We start from the raw sequence: 21,970 nt of genomic DNA, 5'->3' as shown, positions 1-21,970 counted from the left end.
AAGAAAGGGGAAGGGGAAGGGACAAGGCCACTCCAAAAGTAAACTCTTCTTAATGAGGTACCTTTTTGAGAATTAAAGAGCTACTAAACTTCAGCTCAAGCAACTTAGAGAATCAGCTCAAAACCAAATGCTCCAAAACAGCCAACCCGTGAACCACCAGCAGCCAGGGACCAATCGAGCCAACAAACCAAAGGTCTACCAAGCCATATGCACTACCTACCATGATCATTGGATGCTTTCCCATCATTGGATAGCTAAAAAAGAAAAGAAAACAAAATACACTATTGTTCAAATAAAATAAAAAGTACAGAATTTCTTGATAGCATCAGTCTCTTTCCTTCACGGCTTCGCCTCTAGCTAGCCTTTCAATTCTCACAGGAAGCCCTAATCTTATACGCGAATATGCGAACACGAATTGGCAGCGTCGTATTTACATACATACCAAAATTTTTTTTTCGAGGCGGTGCCTCGTACTGCCTCGAAGGCGTTACGCTCTGATGCGTACGTCTTATGCAAAAAAATCGTAGGCTTCGCTGGATGGTTCGAGGTCTAAGCCCCGATACGCATGACTTCCGCCTCGACTTGAGGCGCGACTCAATACAGACTCCTCATCCACTTTTTTAATGGTTGATTTTGATGTCCCGACCCGACCCGGCTAGCCCGAATTAACGGGGCGGGAGCAAACAGTCGTACGGAAAGATACCATAACATATAAAAACCATAATCAATTTAATTTAACTTTTATAACAAAACATAAACATCATTCATAAATAATAAGAAAGAGCCACTAAAACTTCAAATGAAAGTGTTCCAAGTTTGTTTCTTCTCACCACAACAACTAAAACATAAACATCAATAATTACATAAACTCCAACAAACTGTTCAGATGCAAACCATTAACTCAAACTCAAAACAGTAAACATAAAAAAAATCTCTTACTGAGGTCCTCTATGACGGTAGGTGTATTGTCGTCTCGTAGTTTTCACTTCTTAACAGTCTCCTAAAAAATATTTCCAAAAATAGGATGACCCAACAATCAGCAGGTGAAAAATATTTATCTTAAATTTGTAAAATATTTTTCTTTTCTTTCTTAAACATGTCATTAAGTATGAAAATAAAATAATGAAATATTATAATAAACACTTGTTGGCATGAATTATAAAGCATTTTTATAATTATTTCCTTAAAACATTTCCTTTTAATCATTCTTTCATTTCTGTTTTATGAAGATTTCATTTTTCCTTAAATCCTTCCATAATAATGCATAAATTTCATAATCATAGTATAATAAGCACCCGTCCTGAAAGTATCATAGTTTTGTATTGATCATACAGTCATTGACCATTTCCTTTACCGTTTGGCTCCAAATAACCCTATTACCATTTGGCTCTTCAAACTCCTTTATCATTTGGCTCCGTAGAATCCCATTATCATTTTGGCACTTCCGGATCAACATACACATGCATTTTATAATACTTATATTCATCAATGAGTATAGAAATTATTCAATACATCATATGTTCTTCAATAATTTTTGGGTAATAAAATTCCATCTCTTATGTCTTAAATTTTGTTTAATTAACTGGAATATTTTTAAGTAACATGTCATACATAAAAGCAAGAATTGAAAAGCTAAAACCATAATAAAAAATTTATGAATATTAACTTGTAACATTTTTAAAAATGCAGAAATATTTAATTAAATTTCATAAACTTAATTTAAATGTAATCACCTACCTTACAAGTATCTAATAACCACCACAACGCTGCACGACGTTGCTTAACCACGTGTCGTCTCCTTAATCCACACCTAAGGATAATTACAATTGAACTAAACACACATCACAAATATTTTCAATAATTAAAATAATTTAATTACTATTTTTGGAATTGTTATAAATCTAAAATTTTGAAATCCCTAAATCATGAATTTTCATCATAATATCAATCTAAACATTTCCCTAAATCATAATTAATAATTAAGTTAATTATTTTCGGATTAAATTAATTAGGGAATTAAGAAAAATGAAATTTATTATAAAAACTCAAAATTTTGTTTTAAATATATTCCAAAGCCCTTAGAAACAATTTTTGTAAAATCACTTTATAGAAATTAAAATTTAGGTAATTGCCCTAACTTTCCGATTTCCGAAAATTCCTCCAAAAACTTCATTTTCACCATTAAATTACTTCCCTAATCATTCCTTAAAGGTTTTGTAAAGAAATTTTGAAAGAAAATCAAAATTTTGTAAAACCCTAAAATTTTCATCTCCAAATAACTTGAGATTGAGAGGGATTCGTTTCGAAACAATCATATCTTAAGATTCCCCTAATCGTCCTCTTCGATTTGCACTAATTTCTTCGCCGGAGAGGAGCCCGCAGAGCCCGTGCTGTCCATCCCGTCCGCGTTCTCCTTGTTCGGCCGAACCGTGCGTGAAAATGAGAGGGGGAGGGCTTTGTTTTGCTATATTAGGAGAAAGGGTTTGCCAAAAAGTCCTAATTTCACTCACTTAAGTAATTCCAGCTTTAAAATTAACCAAGGGTAGTTTGGGCATTTAGAAAATTCCACAATTTTTAAACTCCATATTTAGGCGAAATTGGATACAAGTTCTATATACCAAATCGATCAGAATTTTACGTAGGATTTTATGAAATTATTTCCGTCAAGTTCCGTTAAACTTAAGTTTCGTCGCAACGCATCGAAAAGCGTGCGACGACCTACGATTATCGTTTTCGGGTTTTATATTTGAATAGAAGCCAAAGGAAAAATATAAGGGTACTTGATTTTGAGAAACCTATAAATAATTGGTACTATCCTCTATTTGGCTTTCCTATTTTTAGATTGAATTTAAGTTCAAGTTGATCAATTTCATTTAAAAAATAAAGGTTTATATTCAGATTGCAAAATATCTAGGAAATGTCTTAGAAGGTGAGGACTTATGATGTAACTCAAAAGTACATTAGACTTAGATTTTAGATCTAAGATGAGAGTCATTGATATGTATTAACATAGATCTAAATATACCAAAATGCATGAGACATATAAACTTGAAATCTCACTTGTTAAGTCAGTGTGATTTCTGGTTTTACATTATTGCCTGGATATGATAGCCAACTAAACCCACCAAAGTGTTTCTAAAACTACATGGTCTTAGTCTTAATGCATATACAAAACAGATAAGGTTTTTTTTAATTTTAGAAAAGAGAGCTTTTAAGTTAATCAATTAAGATGCCTGATCACGAGTGTAAATACTGACTCAGAATGCAATTTTTTTATTATGTAGTCTTTTAAGTGAGAGCTTTTTTTTTTCTATATAACTCACAAGGATATGCATATGATGTTCATAATGTAATACACGGGTTTAATGTTGATTGATATGCACATCTGTAATGTATCAAATATTATATTGCATACTAAGATCCATAAAGAGGCTTTGGATTTCATTTTGGTTTTGAAAAAGTTAACTTATTTTTGGATTATTAGAAAATATTATCTTATGATTTATTTTAAAATTATTTATATTGTAATGGATATAAAATTTACTCCTAAAAGTCTATCGCACAAATTGTCCCCGCAACCCTTAAGCAAAATATCAGAAGAAATATAGAAAAAATATATGCATTTTTAACGCGCACTCAAAAGAAATACAAAATCAATCACAAAAAATCAACACCAAAATAATATAGGGGCTTATATATATATATATATTCTTTTCTATTATGATTTGTGTGCAACTTCGGACCCACTTTAGTTTTTGTCATGGATTCAGAGCCTTCCTAGGGTGTTCTTGGCCGCCTCATTTGCCATAAGATCATTAACCCAAATCTATCATATGTAATAACTCGTGATTATCTTATTGTTGGTGATATTGGTGATCAAAATTTGTAATCTTTGGACTTTCATCTAAGTATTTTTTGGTATAAAAGATCTAGTGGACAAAAGATTTCAAATTCTCACTATTAAGAGGGGTAACAACAAAAAGAAAATATATTGCTGGTTTTTAAGATTTACCTAACTTCAAGTAAGTCGCTTTATACGAGGACTCCTTGGGTTCTTATATTATGTTAGATGGACTCTTGCTTTATCATATTCTATTATTTAAGCCTATATTTTGGATATTTCAATTTTCTACTAGCAATTCTTTAAAATTGCCTGATATTGTACTCATATCATTACTAATATAATATATTTGTCTTTAAAAAATTGCTTTATTTTCTTTAGGTGGCCCTTTAGTGTTTACAATGAAACTAAAAGTTTTGATTTTTTGGCCTGTAGTATTTTTGGGCAGCGAGAAGAGGTGTTACTATAGAGATTTAAAGTATTGGGGGTTTGTGAAAGAGATGGGGCCTTAACATTTTTCTTTGAAGAGAAGATGCTAGGAAGAGTTTTTTGGGTTATAATTATTTATGGACATGGATGTTTCAATGTTTTTTTTTACTTTTAAAAAGATTTTATACGTAGTCATTGAAAAGAGTAAAAACATTTTGTTGAGAAAATAAATATAATATGATTTTGAATTTCTATCCTAATAATCGAACATGACATTGCGAATACATTATCTCAAAAGAAAAAAAATATTATTTCTCAATGGATTAAAATACAAAATATACAAGTTTTCTCTTAATTGTTGTAATTGAATTATCATAAAAATAACATACAATCTCGAAAGATTGAAATATCATTCAATTATATATTCAATCATAATAACTAAGATATTTTTATTATCCTCATAATCAAATCATCCTAGAAAGGAAAATAATATCTCGGAGGATAGAAATATTATTTCACTAAGAGTTCAAATATGAGAATAAAGATATTGTCTAAGTTTAAATTTTGGTCAGCAATTTTTCAAAAGAATTTCTCCTACTTTATTTAAAAGCTAAATAAAATAAGGTTTATTTTAAACTGATATACTTATTCCCTATAAGGACAATTAAAGTTGAGAGTTTTTAAGAAAAAATTTTCATTAAGATTGTGATAATTAGTTTTTGATTGTTATAGATTACAAGCAAGAATTATAAAAATTTGAGATTTCAAGAGGGATTGATTCAAATTTGAAATATTCTTATTTTAAGGAGTTAAAGGAGAAGAAGTAGGAGATACACGATACTGAGAAGCTCAGATGCATCTTAAACTATAATATTATTGGGCTTTATAGTTTTGAAGTTGAAGTTTAGTGTTTAAGTTGACATTTTATTAAAAAATCAGGTATTATATTTCTCAATCACAAGGTTAGAAAAAATGCCCATAGGGTCAGAGCTTATGATGTAGAGAATCAACTATGAAACCTAAAAATAAGGTGCTATAGGGTTGTAGCTCAAACATAGTCTAACTAAATGCCAGTGGGACCTATATCCTTGATTTTGTAAAGAGTTTGAGATAGCCCGACTCTTTTGGAATTACAATCTTACTTGGTGTGAAATGCAAACGAACCAATTTCAAAACCATGATTCTGAGTGTTATGAAAATGTCAGATATGGCAGGTTTTTATTCAATTAAGAATTTGATATCGACTTCTAGTGATTCTCTACATCAATGGTCAATATTTAACTCAAGTCTTATTCCATAAATTTAATCATTTGGACTTCAAACCAAGGAGAATTTATACAAATTCCCCTAGGGCTATTTTGCATTAATTTTAAGTTATGTTCTTCAAATGACTCAAAACTTTAACCCTATGTTTATACAATTTAGGGGCGGCATTTAAGTGAAATTTGATATATTTTTGAATTATTTTGGTTAATTTTAGATTTTATGAATTTTTAAGTTAAATTTAGAACCTTAATTAGGTAAAGTGATTCACTAGGACGCCTAAATGAAGTTAAAAATCCATAAAACTCCTCTAGGAAGTCTTTGACCTTCCTAGTCACAAAAAATTGACGTCATTTAGAGCAAAATCAAATATTTAATTAAGGTTTTATGTTTTTCTTTTTTATTCAAATTAATCCTAATTTTGATAGGGTTTTTAATGTTACAAGATTCTCTTCTCTGAGTCTGAGATGAACTCAGAGAAGGGTCAATTGTACTTTTAGGATTTTTCTTCATTCATGAGTTTTAGGAGCTAACTATGTTTGTTTGTGCAATGAGTTTGTTTTAATTTGATTATTGAAACTTTTATTTCATATTTGATTTTAAGTTTGATCAGAGTTTGATTAATGTTATACAACTCATGTGTGTATGATTTCATATTTATTAAATTTACATTTAATTTGATTTTGAGAATGAGTTTAGCATGATTATGTATTAATTGATTCTATTTAATATAATTTGATTTGAATTTGAGTGTATATGACTAAATTGAATTTACTAGGCCTTATATTTGATTTTATTTTAAGAAGGATCTTAGCAAGATTTAATTATAAAATTAAACGCTATATCTTTTGAATTGTTTAATTTTGATTTGGTCTTTATTAATTTTGTATTCTAGTTTGATCTTTAGGAATGATTTAATTTTTTATTTCATTTAAAATTCATGTTTGATTTAAGTTCATCATATTAATGGGTTCAACTTAACGTGATATATTTAATTTTATTTAATTGTAAAGAGTATATGCTATTTAAATTTCTATTTGAAAATCAAGCAAACTCCTAAGTGTCTAGGGATTTTTATTAACATATGCAAGGATGTAAACTAAGTAAAAATAATCAAATCTACTCAAGCTTCTATTTTTGATTTGGCGAATGTGCTTTCATACAATGGGGGATCATTGGATATGAGTTTAATGATCCGAGGTTTGATTGACCTAATCGAATTTCCAAATAAGAATAATCCATTGGAAATCACCAAATTTCCACAAATTGGTGAGGAAGACAATGGGGTTGTGTTACATTCCTAATCTAAGGGTGATCTAAATGGACCTAAGGTTGATGGATCGTCATGCATTCACATCAACAGTTTTGCTAAGTTTTTGAAAATTTTTTGCCTCACCAGAGCTAGTTTGATGGTTTCTGGCTATAGCGCCTTCTTTTGAATGAAATAAAAAACAAATGAAATGAAGGTAGGCTATTTTGTGGATTGTTCTGGATGTCAACTCCGTTTATAGCTTGCTCCTAAGCTTGTAAGGAATCTCGTCGTTGCTCTCTCTCTTTGTTTCTTAGAGTTGAGAGAAGGATTTTCTTCGTTTTAGTTGGAGACACAAAGAAGCTTTACAATATTTAGGATAAACTGAAGACAAGAAGGAAAAAGTTCGCTCAATTTTCTACATAGGCTATAGGAAAGGTCCCTAGTTTTACCCGTTTTCTATCTTGTTTTTGAAAGCCACAAAAAGGAGCTCTCATTTTTGGAAGAAACGAAGTCGGCAACTACCTTTCTTTGATTCTGGAAGTTGAAGCAGGAAGGAGAAGCACCAGTAGAAGTTAGATTTCCCAAGTTGCTTGCTAGAGGTTGCTCGACCCTTCTTAGTTTTTCAAGGATTACGTGCTTCCATCTCCTCTCCCTCGACTCTATCTAGACGCACACGAAATGACCCTCTCAAGCACTTCATTCTTCTCATTTCTCTGGAGAAAATCAAACTCAACAAGGAAAAAACCCCTCCACCAGTTCTCTCCCTCTGGAAGAATAAAAAAATGTCGCTCGGTTCACCCAAATCACACAGAAAATCTCCTTCCTCTTGTTTCCGCCAGCCGAAGTAGCATCATTCTTGTCACAATACCGTATAGTTCCCAAGATGGGCTATATATGAATGATCGTGCCCCTCAACAACCCCAAATTGATGCATTCACACTACCCTTGATATAGTCTTTATTATGCCGGGGGATCATGGAAAAAAGACTGACAAATATTTAGTTTCAACCATTAGATTATGGGTTTCTTAATTTGTAAATGCTCAAATAAAAAATTGGCCTACTCGAATGAGTTGATTTGGGTTTGACTTTGATTCAATTTGGGTTAGTTAGACTCGATTCGAGTCGATTTGATTCAGTTGAAGTTGTTTCAACTTAATTAGGCTTAATTGAACTCAATTTGGCCCGAATTAATTTAATTTGACTCAAGGCAACTTAATTCTACTCGATTTGATTTGATTTGACTCGTTTCAACTAAATTGAGTTGATTCAACGCAATTTAACCAGTTTTGATGGAATTAACATCAAATCGAACAATCTAATCAATTAAATTGAGTTGAATTTGTCTTAATTAGTCAATTTTAATTGAGTCGCCTTGAGTTCAAATGCATCAATGAATGATTGTGAACTTCATTCCAAAAATGAGTTCAGCAATTAAAAAAAAATTAGTCGAAAAGAAGCATTTAAAATTTGTCATCATAGTTAAACGTATAACAATGTAGGAAGAGTTGAGAACATCATGTTCCCTCATTTATATTATCTTTCTTGATATGTAATAAACCTTGAAGAATGGTGATTTATTTAATTTTCTATTTTGGCCTCTTTTGGCAAATGAAATTTGGAACTTTTTGCCCATGTCTTCTTCGAACACCGTCATCAGAGTCATACTGGGTATTTGGATTACCAATACCCCTAACAACAGAATTATCATGAGTAGCAAATACATATGGGTGGATTTGGATCAATGATGTTGCATGCATATGAGGTGCCAACTGTTGCCTTTGGTAAACTGAACATCCTGGGGAGGAGGCTCTGTTTTCATAACAATATTTAAAGTATATTCTAGGTTTTGAGTACAAACTATATTAGAAGAAGTTTGCAGTTAGGGTTTTCTTCATCTGAGTGCTCTCCTATTTGATGATTGCTAGTCTTATGGAAAGATGATTTCCTCAATTTCTGAGCGATCTTTGAAGCATCCTGTGATGTTGTGACCAAAAAGTTTTGCAGAAAGAATAATATAAAGGAACACCATCAAATTTTACATTTAACCAATAATAATGGAGCCAATCCAAATCTCCTTCTTCAATGGGATAAAATGTTTATTTCATGGCGGCCTGGAGAGTTTAGCAATAATAGCATCCACTTGAAGCAATTTTACAAAAAAACAAAACCAAAAGAAAACATGGTGAATTGGCTTAAGTAGTGAATTCAGAGCTGAGAAAAATCAATCCAAACTGGATTTACAGTTGGCTCCTTGGATTAATCAAATTGAGGAGGCCATTTAAGTAAAACATCAGAAAGACATCCACATAGCATGATTTCCATGAGAAAAGTCTTGAATAATCAACTTTTAAGGTTAAAATATGTACATGATGGGAATCAAGAAGCGACAATAAGTTCATTTTAGTGATTTATGACAAACTTCAGTTGTGATGCTTTGCATTCATTTCTTTGGCTTTACTTGGGGTAAGCTACACTTGATTTTGTAGGATTTGCAATTAATGCTTGCTTTAGGTTGTGCTAGAGGTGTGCTAAGGAAGAATCAAGGTTTTGATGAATGTGCTAAGTGGAACTAAGGAACTAGGCCACACCTAGCCCATTTGGTGCAATTCTTTCAACTTGAGTTGTTTAAAATCCCATGTATTTTGGATCCAATTCTTATAGATCTATTCTCAGTTCTTTGTTCAATTTTCTTCATCGTAGTCAGGTCTCATAGATTAATTTATGTTAAATTAAGTTTGAAGATATTTGTTTGATTTAGTTAGTAAAAGCCACTAATAATGCACTGGCCAATAGACTAGCATCAGTTCTCGTTTTATCAAGCTAATGAAAGGATATATATATATATATATATATAACCAGAATTTAAAAACTGATCCAACCCTTTCCCACTATTTCAGCTCTGGTCAGGTTAGGGTGAAATTTGGTTTGAGGTTGATTCCAATTTTTTGAACAGCTTAGAGTCCCAATTTTATTTCAGCAAAGAATGAAGCTAACCTGGAAGGTTTGCAGTCCTAGGCAAGGAAGCTAGTTCCTTTTTTGCACCTGCTCTGAGAAATTCTGGATCTTGTATACAAATTGTTTAGGATTAAAATTAATCAACATAATAGACTAGACTGATTACATATCTTCTGCACACCTATCTTTATATATTCCCACCAATGCGGGGTCTAAGAAACAACGTTATTGATTATATTGACTATATAAATGTATCCTTAAACTCTACATTGGTGGGAGCTTACGTTATAAGCCTCAACGTGCTCTGAAAGCTGTTCAAGCTCAATTCTTTCCTTGAAAGACTTTTCTATTACTCAAGCTGTCAAAATAGGAGTTAACTGGGCTAGTTTGTCTTAATTGATGATTGGGTTTGCTTTGTCTACCCAGCATAATTATTGTTTGGACTTGTCATCTTAGAGAGGTAAATTTGTGGTTGCCATTAGCCTTATCATGATTATTTAGCTTCGGTTTTATGAATCCTCAGTTATCATTTATTTCTGCTAAGTATTGCCTGATGTGTTAAATTTGTTCTTCACAAATTATTTTCAATAATTTATATGTATGTAACCTTAGGTCCACCCCTTCTCCCTCATAGTCTTTAGACATTAATTTTATCTACTTAACTAATGGGTATAAATTTTCCCTTTGTTATTCATCTAAAAAACCCTAAAGATGTTAAACCTGGAGATAAATCTTGTACTTGATCCATATCCATAGTGCGTTTAGGTGTCTGCCAAGATGTATTATTCCTTGGTGGTTGCATCTGAGAGTGAATTTTTTTCCATTTGTTAAACCTTCTTAATTAAGACTTCATTTGAGATAGTTTAGGCCACTGCTTTTTTGCTGCTTTTAATAAATTTTTATATTTTAAAGCTGCTTTTGAAAACAGTAATAAAACTGTCTCAAATGAAGCCTAAATGATTATTGGTTTTGAAAAGTGGTTTGTCATGTTAATTTTGTCAATGTTACCGGGTCATAACTGAGTTTGCAATATTTTGTGCCTAATTTTGATAGTATTCGGTTTTCAATTTTTGTTTCTATTGTTTGGTGACCTTTAATGGTTTATCTAACATGTCTAATATGCCATTTGGAGTTTGTACTCAAAGAAGTTGATGTAGGGAAAGAAAAGAGGGGGGGGGGGGTGCGCAATTGATGTGCTTTAGTTTTGGGATGAGTTGGTTCCTTGTTTGGACTTGGTTGCCTCAGTTTTGCTGTCCATTTTGGCATGCTGCTATGTATTTCTACTTAAATTAGCTCATTATTATTTAATTAATGCATATCCAAGTTCATGCCCCCTTTCCCTCCTCTCTTTGCTGGCCTTTCAGTTCCTCCGTCTGGCTCTTGTCCCGTGGCTGGTTCCTCTCCTCGTGGCTGCCTGTTCCGGTTCCCTGTTGGCGCCCGTTCCTATCGCCCTTGTAGCCCCTTCGGGTGCTACTCCTGGACTGCCTGCTGGCCTTCTGTTTCCCCTTTCCTGAGTGGTTCAGCTGGAGGTACTTTGGGTTGTTTAGCTTCCTTTTTAACTATAGATATGTGGTGTTTTGAAGAATACAAGAAGAGATTATGTGATAATTTTTGGAGCAAAAAACCTGCGGGTTTCTTCTTGGAAAAGCATGCGAGCTTGTTCCACTTCTCTTCTCCTCTCTACGACTTCATCTCGGGCTTCTTATCTCCTTCTCTCCTCAAGTGACCACCCCATTTGTATCTTTCTTCTCGACGAATGAAAGCAACTTTAGGTGTTTGATGTTTGCTTTTTTATGTTCTAAGCTTGTATGCATCGTCCTTATATGAAAGTTGAATTGTATTTTGTTTAAGTGTTGTATTTTTTCTATTTTCTTATTTTATAAGGATGTCCTAGTTTGTGTGAATTTTGCGATTTTTTTTATTACATCAATTTCTTATCAGAGCTTTAGGTTTTTAGTCTTCTTTTCTATTTAAAAAAATTAAGAAAAAAAAGAGGATGATATGGAGTTAAAACCTGCGGGTTTCTTCTTGGGAAAGCTTGCGAGCTTGTTCCATTTCCCTTCTCCACTCTACGATTTCGTCTCGGGCTTCTTATTTACTTCTTATATCCGCAAGTGACCACCCCATTTGTATCTTTCGTCTCAAGCAAAGAAAAGCAGTTTTATGTGTTGTTTTTATGTTCTATCATAAGTTTAAGTTGTGTCATGTTATGTTTTAAAGCTTAAGTGTGTTTGTGTCTTAATTATTGTGTTATTTTGTTATGTTTAAAAGGAAGACCTAATTTGTATGTTTTTTTCAATATTTTAATTGCATCAGAAGTATTCTTAGTTTGAATGGTCCAACTTTTCATTAGATAATTATATGACACGATATTGTGTATGCTTCTACAGCAGAAAAGATGCATGTCTTCCTTTTTCTTTTTCAAAATTTAAAAAATGCTAACTTTAAATCTTGAATTTGGAGCTCTTATGTGTTTATCAATTGATATATTAATCATATTACTTTGCAATTGTCAAGGTTTTGGGTTGCAGTGAGATTTCAGCATTTTCAATTTCTTCGGAAGGTCGGAAGAGTGGCTGCCAGGGAAGAATTTGCTATTGAATCATGGTTGGTTGCATGGGCATGCCAATCTGATTGTCAGGAAAATCTTTTAAATTCTATATTGTCCACTGAACCATCTTGGTTAGAAATGCGCAATTTGGGCCTGGGATATTGGCTTACAAATGCATCCCAACTACGGGCAAGAGTAAGGATGGGCTTGTCTTGGTCAGCCCTACGTTTTTAAGGTTATTGTATGATTTCGTCTTGTTCCGCTAAAGTTCTTTTAAAAAATTTTCTGACTGGATTTTGATAAAATGCTTAAGATAAAAATCTTTTTATTATCTCTCCTTATTTTTGATGTATTATGTTGAAAATCGTTTTCTTACTTTTAAATTAACTTGTTATCGCGTTTGGAAATGGTATGCTTTAGGATAATTTATTACGTTGGTGTTCATTGGTTATTTCATGGTCTTAAGTAGTTCTAGGTCTTGAAATAATGCGTAGCATCTCAATGCCAGTTTACAATGGTTTGTTATCTATGCTTGCAGGTCATTAGCACAATAATTTTTTTTTATCTTTTTTGTATATTTTGGGTGGTTGAAGTGGCGGAATGCATCGGGCTTGTTATGTGATAGAAATGTACCCCTCAAACTTAAGGGAAAATTCTATAAGATGGTAGTGAGGCCTGCAATGCTTTATGGTGCCGAATGTTGGCCATTAAAAGAGAAGCATAATACTAAGTTAAGTGTGGCAGAGATGAGGATGCTTAGATGGATGAGTGGCTTTACCCTTAGAGATAGGATACGAAATGAGCATATACGTGAAAAGGTTGGAGTAGCTCCAGTAGAAGATAAGATTAGAGAGAGTCGCCTTAGATGGTTTGGTCACATAAAAAGGCGGCCTTCCGACGACCCAGTTAAGAGAGTAGAGGTATTAGATTTGACTTGTGTTAAGAAAGGTAGGGGTAGACCTAAAAAGACTTGGTTAGAAAATATTAGGAATGACCTTTCTTTATTAGATTTAAACGAGAATTTGGTTTTTAATAGGACACAATGGAGAAAAAGGATTCATGTAGCCGACCCCACGTAGTGGGATAAAGGCTTGATGTTGTTGTTGTTGTTGTTGTTGTATATTTTGGGTGGTGAGGCTTTGTCAATTTTTCAATAACCATTGACATTTTGCCTTCGACATCCACCATGTTTGAATTTTGCAATGGTATAGTGTGAACTGTGGACCTTGTTTTTGGCATGAATTAGATGCTTAAAGCTTAATCATGAGTAGCTTAAAGAAGAATGTTTAGCTGTTTTGCTTAAGATTTTGACTAAATGTAAGGTATCTAGCTCCTTAGAAATGGCATGCTTCCATCTAGAAGTAGTTGTCTAAGGGGAAAATTTTTAAATCATGTAAACTCTTCTTGCAGTTAGTTTTGGACTTTCATCAAGCTTTTCATTTGTCCGGTGGCACACCGGTGTCCTATTCCCTTTTTACATGATGGATTTTGGCCATTTTAGGGCAGTGAAAATAAGCTAGACTATTTCTCTCTGCTGAGAGCTTCATTACTGCTAAATTGAATTATATCAACTTCCATGAGTAAATCTCATGGTTATTGTTTTGATTATGGCAGTCAAAAGACTGGAGAATGCAATCTCCTTTGTACAAAATCCTGATTATAGTGTAGTTGGACATCAATCAGCATGTTTTGTGTTTTAAAATTGATTCCCATGGAAAACATACGTCATATATAAGATTAACTTGCATGAATCTTCCATTTAGAAGGGATTTTATTTTTCTTTTATTGCAATCTTTTCCTTAGATTCTAAAAACAATTGTGAACTTCATGTTTTTGTCCCTTTTTCCCTTCCTCTACAACTCTATAAATGTCGTAGACTCTCCTCAAGATTTCTCATATATCTTAACAAAATATGTGAACTACTTATGTATATACCTATGTAAAGTGGAACTTTGCTTTTTAACTGCTCCTCTATTTCTATAAGGATTCCAATTCATGTGAGCGTGATTTGGAAAAGGTTTACCATTTATCTTGTATGATTGTAATTCTCATGTGCTAAATTGGAAGAGATTTTCTTCAATTAAATTATTTTTTAAAAAAACTTTTATTCTTTAATTATGTCTATTGGTGGTGGAAATTCTTTTATAGGAAACTATACTAATGTGTACATCTTTGCTTCTCTCAACGAACCATAGCGACACTTGTTTCCAATCAATATTTTTCTTACATGAGTATGCGTGGTATCTTCTCTTGTTTTCCACCATCATCTTTATCGTTCACTCGTCTTTATGTGCATTCTTCGTATGTTCATACCCACGTGTGTATTGCTCACCCTTGCATTCGACTTAGACATCGCTCGTGGGATGCTTTCTTTTGTCGAAGCCTCATGTCATTGACGTTTTGCTCTTCTTGTGCTCATGATTGAGTAGGATATTCGTTGTCAGTCTCTCACACACCTTTTCTAACTACTTTTCCGCCTTGCAGAATTTTGTTTTTCCTCTAGTGATCGACTTAATGCTCGATCACCATCTTTGACTTTGCATGGTTCTATAGCTGATATTTTACCTTTCTCCAACATTAGTTGCTCCTAAGGTTTTGGATGAACCTTCAATTAAGTTGCTACCTCTTATACTGGTGGCTCCTTGCTTCATAGAGGCTCTTCCTACTTCCTCTCTTTTGGAATATAAGCCTCTAGTTGCCCACCCTCCTCATTCTTTTACAAATGTTGTTGGTGAGCTGAATGATCAAGGGTTTCTTTTACTTCAAATAATCATTTTTTTTATTCTATTACCAATATCTAATATCACCACCTCATAAGCATCTATCCACTTAGGGGTGTCAATATATGACATGACTCGAAAACCCAACTCGAAAATTCTTGGTTCGGGTCGACCTGTTTGATAAATGGGTCGGGTTCGGGTTAACTCGAGAACATGAAAACAACCCATTTGACCCGAAATCGTGCTCTCCCTTGTGCCTTTCCCCCTCGCCTCGCGTCCTCGCTCTCTTGCAGCTAGCCCTCATCTCTCGCTTACTTGCCCTCTTACTCGACGCTCAATGCGCTCGTGGGTTAGTGGGTCAGGTCAGGTTAACTCGGGTCGGGTCTGATCTAAATTTGGATTTCTGATCCATTTGTCTAATTGGATCGGGTTCAGATTGGATCAATTGAAGGCTGATCAATTTTGGGTTGGACTCGAACCCGACCCAGAAATTCATTTTAACACCCCCATATCCACTTATCACGAAAAATTTGCTCCATCTTTATGGAAAAGGAGATTTAAGAGCTTGCTAGATCTCTCTTTTTATACATTGTTGGCCAGTACAACCTGAAGATTATATACAAAATCTTGTTTGATTTACATTTACTTTAACGGTGTTCCTTCAGGCTCATTGACCCTCATCATGTTATTATTAGACCATCTTCAAAAATAGACTACACCAACCTTTTCTGTCAACTATCCTACTATATTTTAGTGGTTTCCTCATTTTGATTCTTCGGAGGAATCACTTATCACTCCAGTTTAGATTACATTTTCTTGACTTTATTTACTTTATTTCATCCATTCTACTTTATATTCACCGTGTTTTATATTTTGCAATGACAAATCATTGAAAGTGGATAGTGCTATTGCTTGTATTTCGAGGCCTTTTGTGACTAGTCCTAGTTGAGCTAAATCTTACTTATTAGTTAGAAAGGAGGTGTGGATTGACTCCTTGATTTGTAGATATTAGTAGCGGGGATTTGATGGAATCTCAACATATTTTTCATCTTGCAAAATTTTTGGGTAGATTTTCTTTGAATATTTAATAATTATCTAAAAATATAAAAATCCAATTAAGATGCACAATCAAATTATTAGATTCAACCTCCATCATTTTGGTGGCAACTTCACTATTAGATCAGGTCTTAAATTAGAAGTTATAACCTATCTTAGATTTTTGTTTAGAGCTAGAGGCTCTTGTGCCTATATTTGTTTGACCTATGGTGACGGTTACATTTACACTTACAAACATCACCCGTGATCCTACTCCACTTATTAGTATAACACCTAATCTCCATCCAAATTATTAACACAACCACGATCGGGCTGCTTTTCAAACTTATATTTTACATGAGAGCGCTTAGAGATTAACTCTTTGGTGGATAGGATGTTTCAAATTCTTTTTGCTATACGAGACACGAGTTAGAAGAAAATCTATATTTTCAATAGGTTTGAAGCAAGAAAATTCAGTCATTTAGTAGGTTTTATGTTCCTAGGGATTTTGTATCATAGACTTTCATGTTATTTGTATATTGGCTTGTGTACTTCCTTTTTTCTTGGGAAATTCTTCAAAATAGCTCTCGATGTAGCACATCATTTTCTCTTTATAGTTTTTCACTTCTTAAAAAAAAAATTCCTTTTGTTGGTAATGATTTTTCTCTATTTTTTTTGGGTTTCCATGTTGACATTTCAGGTTGAAATATCTTATTGTTATTTCTACCTTTAAATTTTACAAAGACACTCCTACTATCGTTGCTAAATCGAGCAGTTCTCTAATACTTATTTTTCCTTCGTTTATTATTGCTACAGATGGAGAAGCTGGCTAGACTGCAGTATCTCAAACGGAAGAATCCGAAGGACTGTGCACTTTTATACTTAGCATTGAATAGGCTTCATGTTTTGGCTGGTCTTTTCAGGATCAGCAAAGATGAGAAAGACAAAATTTTATTTGGATTCCTCTCAAGAAACTTTCAGGTACCATATGCAGAATGACATTTAATAGTGCATAAGTTACGCATCTTCTTTTTTGTGCTGGCGTTGATGCCTCACCGAGTGATTCAGTTTAAAAAGGAAATTGTTTCAGCTTAAGGCACTCGATGCCTTCCTTATACGAGCTCATTTCGTTCATAAGTGTATTGTTTATATTTCAATCGTTTTTAACTTCTTATTTGTTGAACATATGGCCTGCAATATATGTTAAGAGATGTAAACCTGTCATTTTATTCATCCTTTATCTTTTATCTTCAATATGTCAATCCTTTCTGCTTCATTGTTCTTTGGAGCTATGTTTGCAATCTAAATTCTGTGATATTCTCTCTAATTTTCTCTGCATGTTAATATTGCACGTTTTTTGAATTATACTGTGTGCCAAGGGTCTTATTCTTGTTTCCTTTGATTTGATTTTCTACTTATTATTCTTGGCCATGGTTTGGATAATGCATCGATAGTTTCTCATTTGCAATTTTATACCGTTCTATTATTCTATCGCTATCATACCAGTATCATTTTTGTTATTAGTTGTTCCTTTTTTATAAATATTTATGTTATCATCAATTTTGTATACTAAAACTAAATTATTTCTATTTAATTGTGGACTCTTATAAATATTTTTCTGAATGCTTATTCTTACTTATTCTGATACTTGGCGAGCATTTTTAACTATTTATTTAATGGCCCTTGCATTTTGCGTTGAATATGTTGTAGATGCCAGTTTTTGAAGTTATGAAAGCGTAAATAGGATTGTCCTTTTTATCATTTAATGGAAATTGGCACCTTATTTTTAAAAGGTGGTGCCTTCCTCTCCCTTAAGCAATCTTGGCCCTTTGGCCCATTCATGGCATCTTTGAGCTTGATGAGTATGATCTATATAATTCGGATTTAGAGTCTCGTTACAGGGAAGATCTTGGAACAAGGGTTAATGCTTTTGTATGTATTCATATGGGTTAGAAGGGAGTGGGGCAACTTTTTCAGATGAGATCTATTTAATTAGTAATACATTTTAATGGAGAAATATGCCAAAATGGTCCCTTGACTATTTGTATGGGATCATTTGAGTCCTAGATTATTAATGCGTTCACCTTGACTCTGGAAATGTGATCCAAAATAGTCTTTTTGTTGGATAGTTTGGTTCAAACTGAGGAGCTGAGGGACTATTTTAGATCAGGTTTGAATGGTTGAGGGACTAAATTGGTTGCATTAGATAGTTTGGGACTAAAATGACTACTTATAAATAGTTCAGTTACCATTTTGACTTTTTTTCCTCTATTTTAATTGAAGTTCTGTGTTTAAATTGAAGCAACTAACAACATTTATTCTCAAAGTGGTTTCCTTTTTGCAATGAAAATCATTCCAATAAAAAACCTTAATTCTTGTACAAATCTCATAAGATGTATTTCTAGAATACTAATATTGGCATGCTTTTGGTTAAGTTTTCACATTTGAGATTGACTTTTTGAATATTGTTGTGGAATTCTTGTGCTCTTTTAAAATCCAAACAGATCGATCTTCTTGCGATCAATCATATTCTTAGAATTTTAATTTGGCTCATTATCTCCATTTGGTTTGCTATTAATAAGTAATGTTCTTTTTTTGGGTTGTGCTTATAGTAATTCAAGTTCCCATTTGAAGACAAACCTATTAGTTGGTAATGAAATATGATATTCTCCTTAATCTTTGTTATTATTTTCTCAATGGGCTTTGAAATTGCTTGTTGTTTCTTAATTTAGGTTAGGCCGCTTTAGGCTGAACCGACACTTCCAGGGTCGGTTCTCTGCTACAGGAGACCGTCCTTTGGGGGGAAAATTGCTGCCCATGCCTAGTGGGCCCACTAGGCAATCTAATAGGGAAAGAAGTAAGGGGCAGCTAGGAAAGGGAGGGAAAATTTGACTTCGGGATTTGAAATTATAGAGGTTTTTATTAAATAGGAGTTGTCTAGGGTTAGGGTTATGCTTATTATTATATTCTCTTGGAGTTCTCTTGGGTGTTTTTGGCTCTAGATTCATCGTCTAGAGATTGTGAGAGAATGATCCTCCTCTCGAATTGAGGATCAATTGTATCTTTGTTTGTTCTTGCTTTTGGTTTGATTCCTATAATACAATATACTGTTTTGTGTTGTTTTCATTGAAGATATTGATATTTTCTCATTGTTTTTATCAATCTTATTAGGGTTTACTTGAAAAATTCAAGTATTTCCTATCAAATTGGTATCAGAGCAAGTCTTGGGACCATCGGGGGACTAATTTTTTTGAAATTCCAGCAGCAAAATTTCATATGGAGGAAGGAACCCTTGCTGATTTTTGGATAAAAATTTAGAAATTTTGATGGCGGCTAAGGAGGTAGATGTGTTGGAAGAGTGTTTTGAAGGAGAGATGAGCCAAATAAAAGCCACGGTGGAGGATCAAATTTCATCCGTAGAAGACAAGGTTTCATTCGTGGAAGACAAAGTTTCCGATCTTCATTTGATGGTGAAGAAGTTATTGGAAAATCAAATCCAAATAGTAGCATCAGAGGCAAAGGGACCAATGGGAAGAACTACGAATTTTGATTTTCATAAGAGGGAACACGATGTAGAAATCATTGAGGAGAAAGGGGGAAGGTATGGAGAGACGTGAAAATAGGGAACAAGGAGTAAAGGGTGCCTGGTTGGGAGAGAAAGGAGGGAAATTATGGTAGGAGGGGTGCTGATTTTGGAGAGAGGGAAGAAAGTGAAGAGGGGTTTGAAAATGAACATGTATGGGAAGATCAGGAGACGTGGGGAGAGCAAAGCTCTTACAAGAGGGGAAAGTATGGAGGAATACGGGGAAACGCGGGAGAGCCAAATGTGAGGAAGCTGAAGATGCCAATTTTTAAAGGGGAGGACGCTTATGGATGGATCTACAAGGCAGAGAGGTACTTTGCCTTCAATGAGTTGACGGATGAGGAGAAACTGATAGCAACATGCCTATATTTGGAGGGGAAGGCATTGTCGTGGTTCTAGTGGAGGAATCAAAGGAGACCTATACAGAGCTGTAGAGCATTCAAGGACTATTTATTAGAACATTTCTAAACCAACGGGGGAGGGGACTTCTATGAGCAGTTTTTTGCACTGGTGCAATACGGATTGGTGGCAAACTCTATAGCACGGATACTCCTATTTATGAGCCATGCTATATCAGACACGTGTCGGATACGGATACGCCTTCGATACGGCACGAATACGGCTTTGCTGTGTCCAATTAAAATATTATTTTAATTTGATTGGACACACGTATCAGATATGCGTGTCCTATGAAAAAATAAAAAAAGGTACCGGAACTCAGTACCTCTTGGTACTCAATATAGCTCGGTACTGCTCAATACCGCTCGGTATCGAAACATGGTACTTGGTACACCTCAGTACTCAGTACTGCTCGGTACAGCTCGATACTGCTCAATTTTGCTTGGTACCGCTCAGTACCTCTCTGCAATGCTCGGTACCATGCTCAGTATTAATGCTTGATAATGCTCGATACCGAGGGGTACCGAATGGTACCAAGCGATACCGAGAAGCTAGAGAAAGCTTTAGAACAACTCTTACAATAAAATTTGTTCCAGGGTGCTGCCCTCGAACCCCGCCAGGGGGCTGCCCCCTTGGACCCTCGGCTTATTTGCAACATATCTACACTTTTACTTAAAAAAAATTATGTTTCAAATTCATGTGGTTTATTTTGTGTCGATCCTTCATATGATAATGAGCTCTAGTGATGTAGGAACTGGGTCTGATGATGGGCTATCAGAGATCAATTCAATTTTTTTTGTCATTTCAAATATTACGCTTTGATTGCTTTCTTAATTTTTATGTATGATTTATATATTATAATGCCATATCAGCGCCGTATCCATATCTGGTACTTTAAAGAATTGATGTGTCCCATATCTGTATCGTGTCGTATCCGTGTCGCCGTATCTATATCGGTGCAACATAGGTGTCAAACTATCATGAGGGGAAACTTCATGAAGGGGGGCTCAAGGCAGAGATCAGAGCGACATTGAAAGTTATGATGCCTCGTGTCTTGGGAGAGGCCATGAAGTTGGGATGACCATTGAGAGAAAGCTTTTCAAAAATTGAAAACCGGTTTGATGGATATACTTGTATTGATAATTCCCTTAGGTTACGAGAAGATTTCAAATATATAGTGACACATTATTAAGAAGATTGAGCTGCATTTTAATGCGACTTGGAAGAGTAATTGCTTATGCTTTTAGACAACTATATAATTATGAAAGGAATTAGCTTAAGCATGACTAGAATTAGCAATAGTTGTATTTGCACTAATGATATGGAGACATTATTTGTATGGAGTTATGTGCGAAATATTTTTGGATCATCAAATTTCGAAATATATTTTCACCCAAAAGGAGTTCAATTTATGATAAACAAGGTGGTCAAAATTAATCAAAGATTATAATATGGACATGCAATGTCATCTATAAAAAAATAAATGTTATTGCTTATGCTTTAAGCAGATAAATGTAAAGCAATGCAAACTATTAAATTACTCAATTGAAGCAGTTAATAAAAAAAAAATTATCAATTGGGTTTGTTCATAGTCAATTATGCTGTTAAAATTTTTGTTATGTTGAACTTTATGATAATATAGTCTACTTTGAAAAATAGAATGCATGATGCATTATTGTGGGATATTAATTTTTGAAAATTCTTAATATGGTGAAAACAGGTCATAAAGAGGACTATGAGATTAATGGGAATGAATTATTGAGGTGCAGAGGTAGGATTTGTTCTCTAAATGTTGGTGATTTAAGAAAAGAAATTATCCAAGTAGCACATCACTTATGACTATTCTCTATTCATCAAGGGAGTATCAAGATGTATCTAGAACTTAAACTATTATTTTGGGTTATTCAAGCCTGATGCAAGTGAAATGAGCGGGAAAACTA

General features: G+C 33.9%; 1 protein-coding gene across 1 annotated transcript in view; it reads left to right on the top strand.

Annotated features, from left to right (window-relative positions):
* Positions 1 to 21,970, top strand: part of LOC110113162 — an 84,659-nt gene that overhangs the window by 28,910 nt on the left and 33,779 nt on the right. The window contains exons 4-5 of the mRNA XM_020845610.2: positions 12,260 to 12,488; positions 16,865 to 17,029. Coding sequence (XP_020701269.1) covers positions 12,260 to 12,488; positions 16,865 to 17,029 — 394 coding nt within the window. The remainder of the gene's footprint in view (positions 1 to 12,259; positions 12,489 to 16,864; positions 17,030 to 21,970) is intronic.

Source organism: Dendrobium catenatum, unplaced genomic scaffold (genome assembly GCF_001605985.2).
Source record: "Dendrobium catenatum unplaced genomic scaffold, ASM160598v2 fragScaff_scaffold_706, whole genome shotgun sequence".
In the NCBI taxonomy this organism is placed as follows: domain Eukaryota; kingdom Viridiplantae; phylum Streptophyta; class Magnoliopsida; order Asparagales; family Orchidaceae; genus Dendrobium; species Dendrobium catenatum.
The sequence above is the reverse complement of the archived record's forward strand: the minus strand, read 5'-3'. Positions and strand labels throughout refer to the sequence as shown.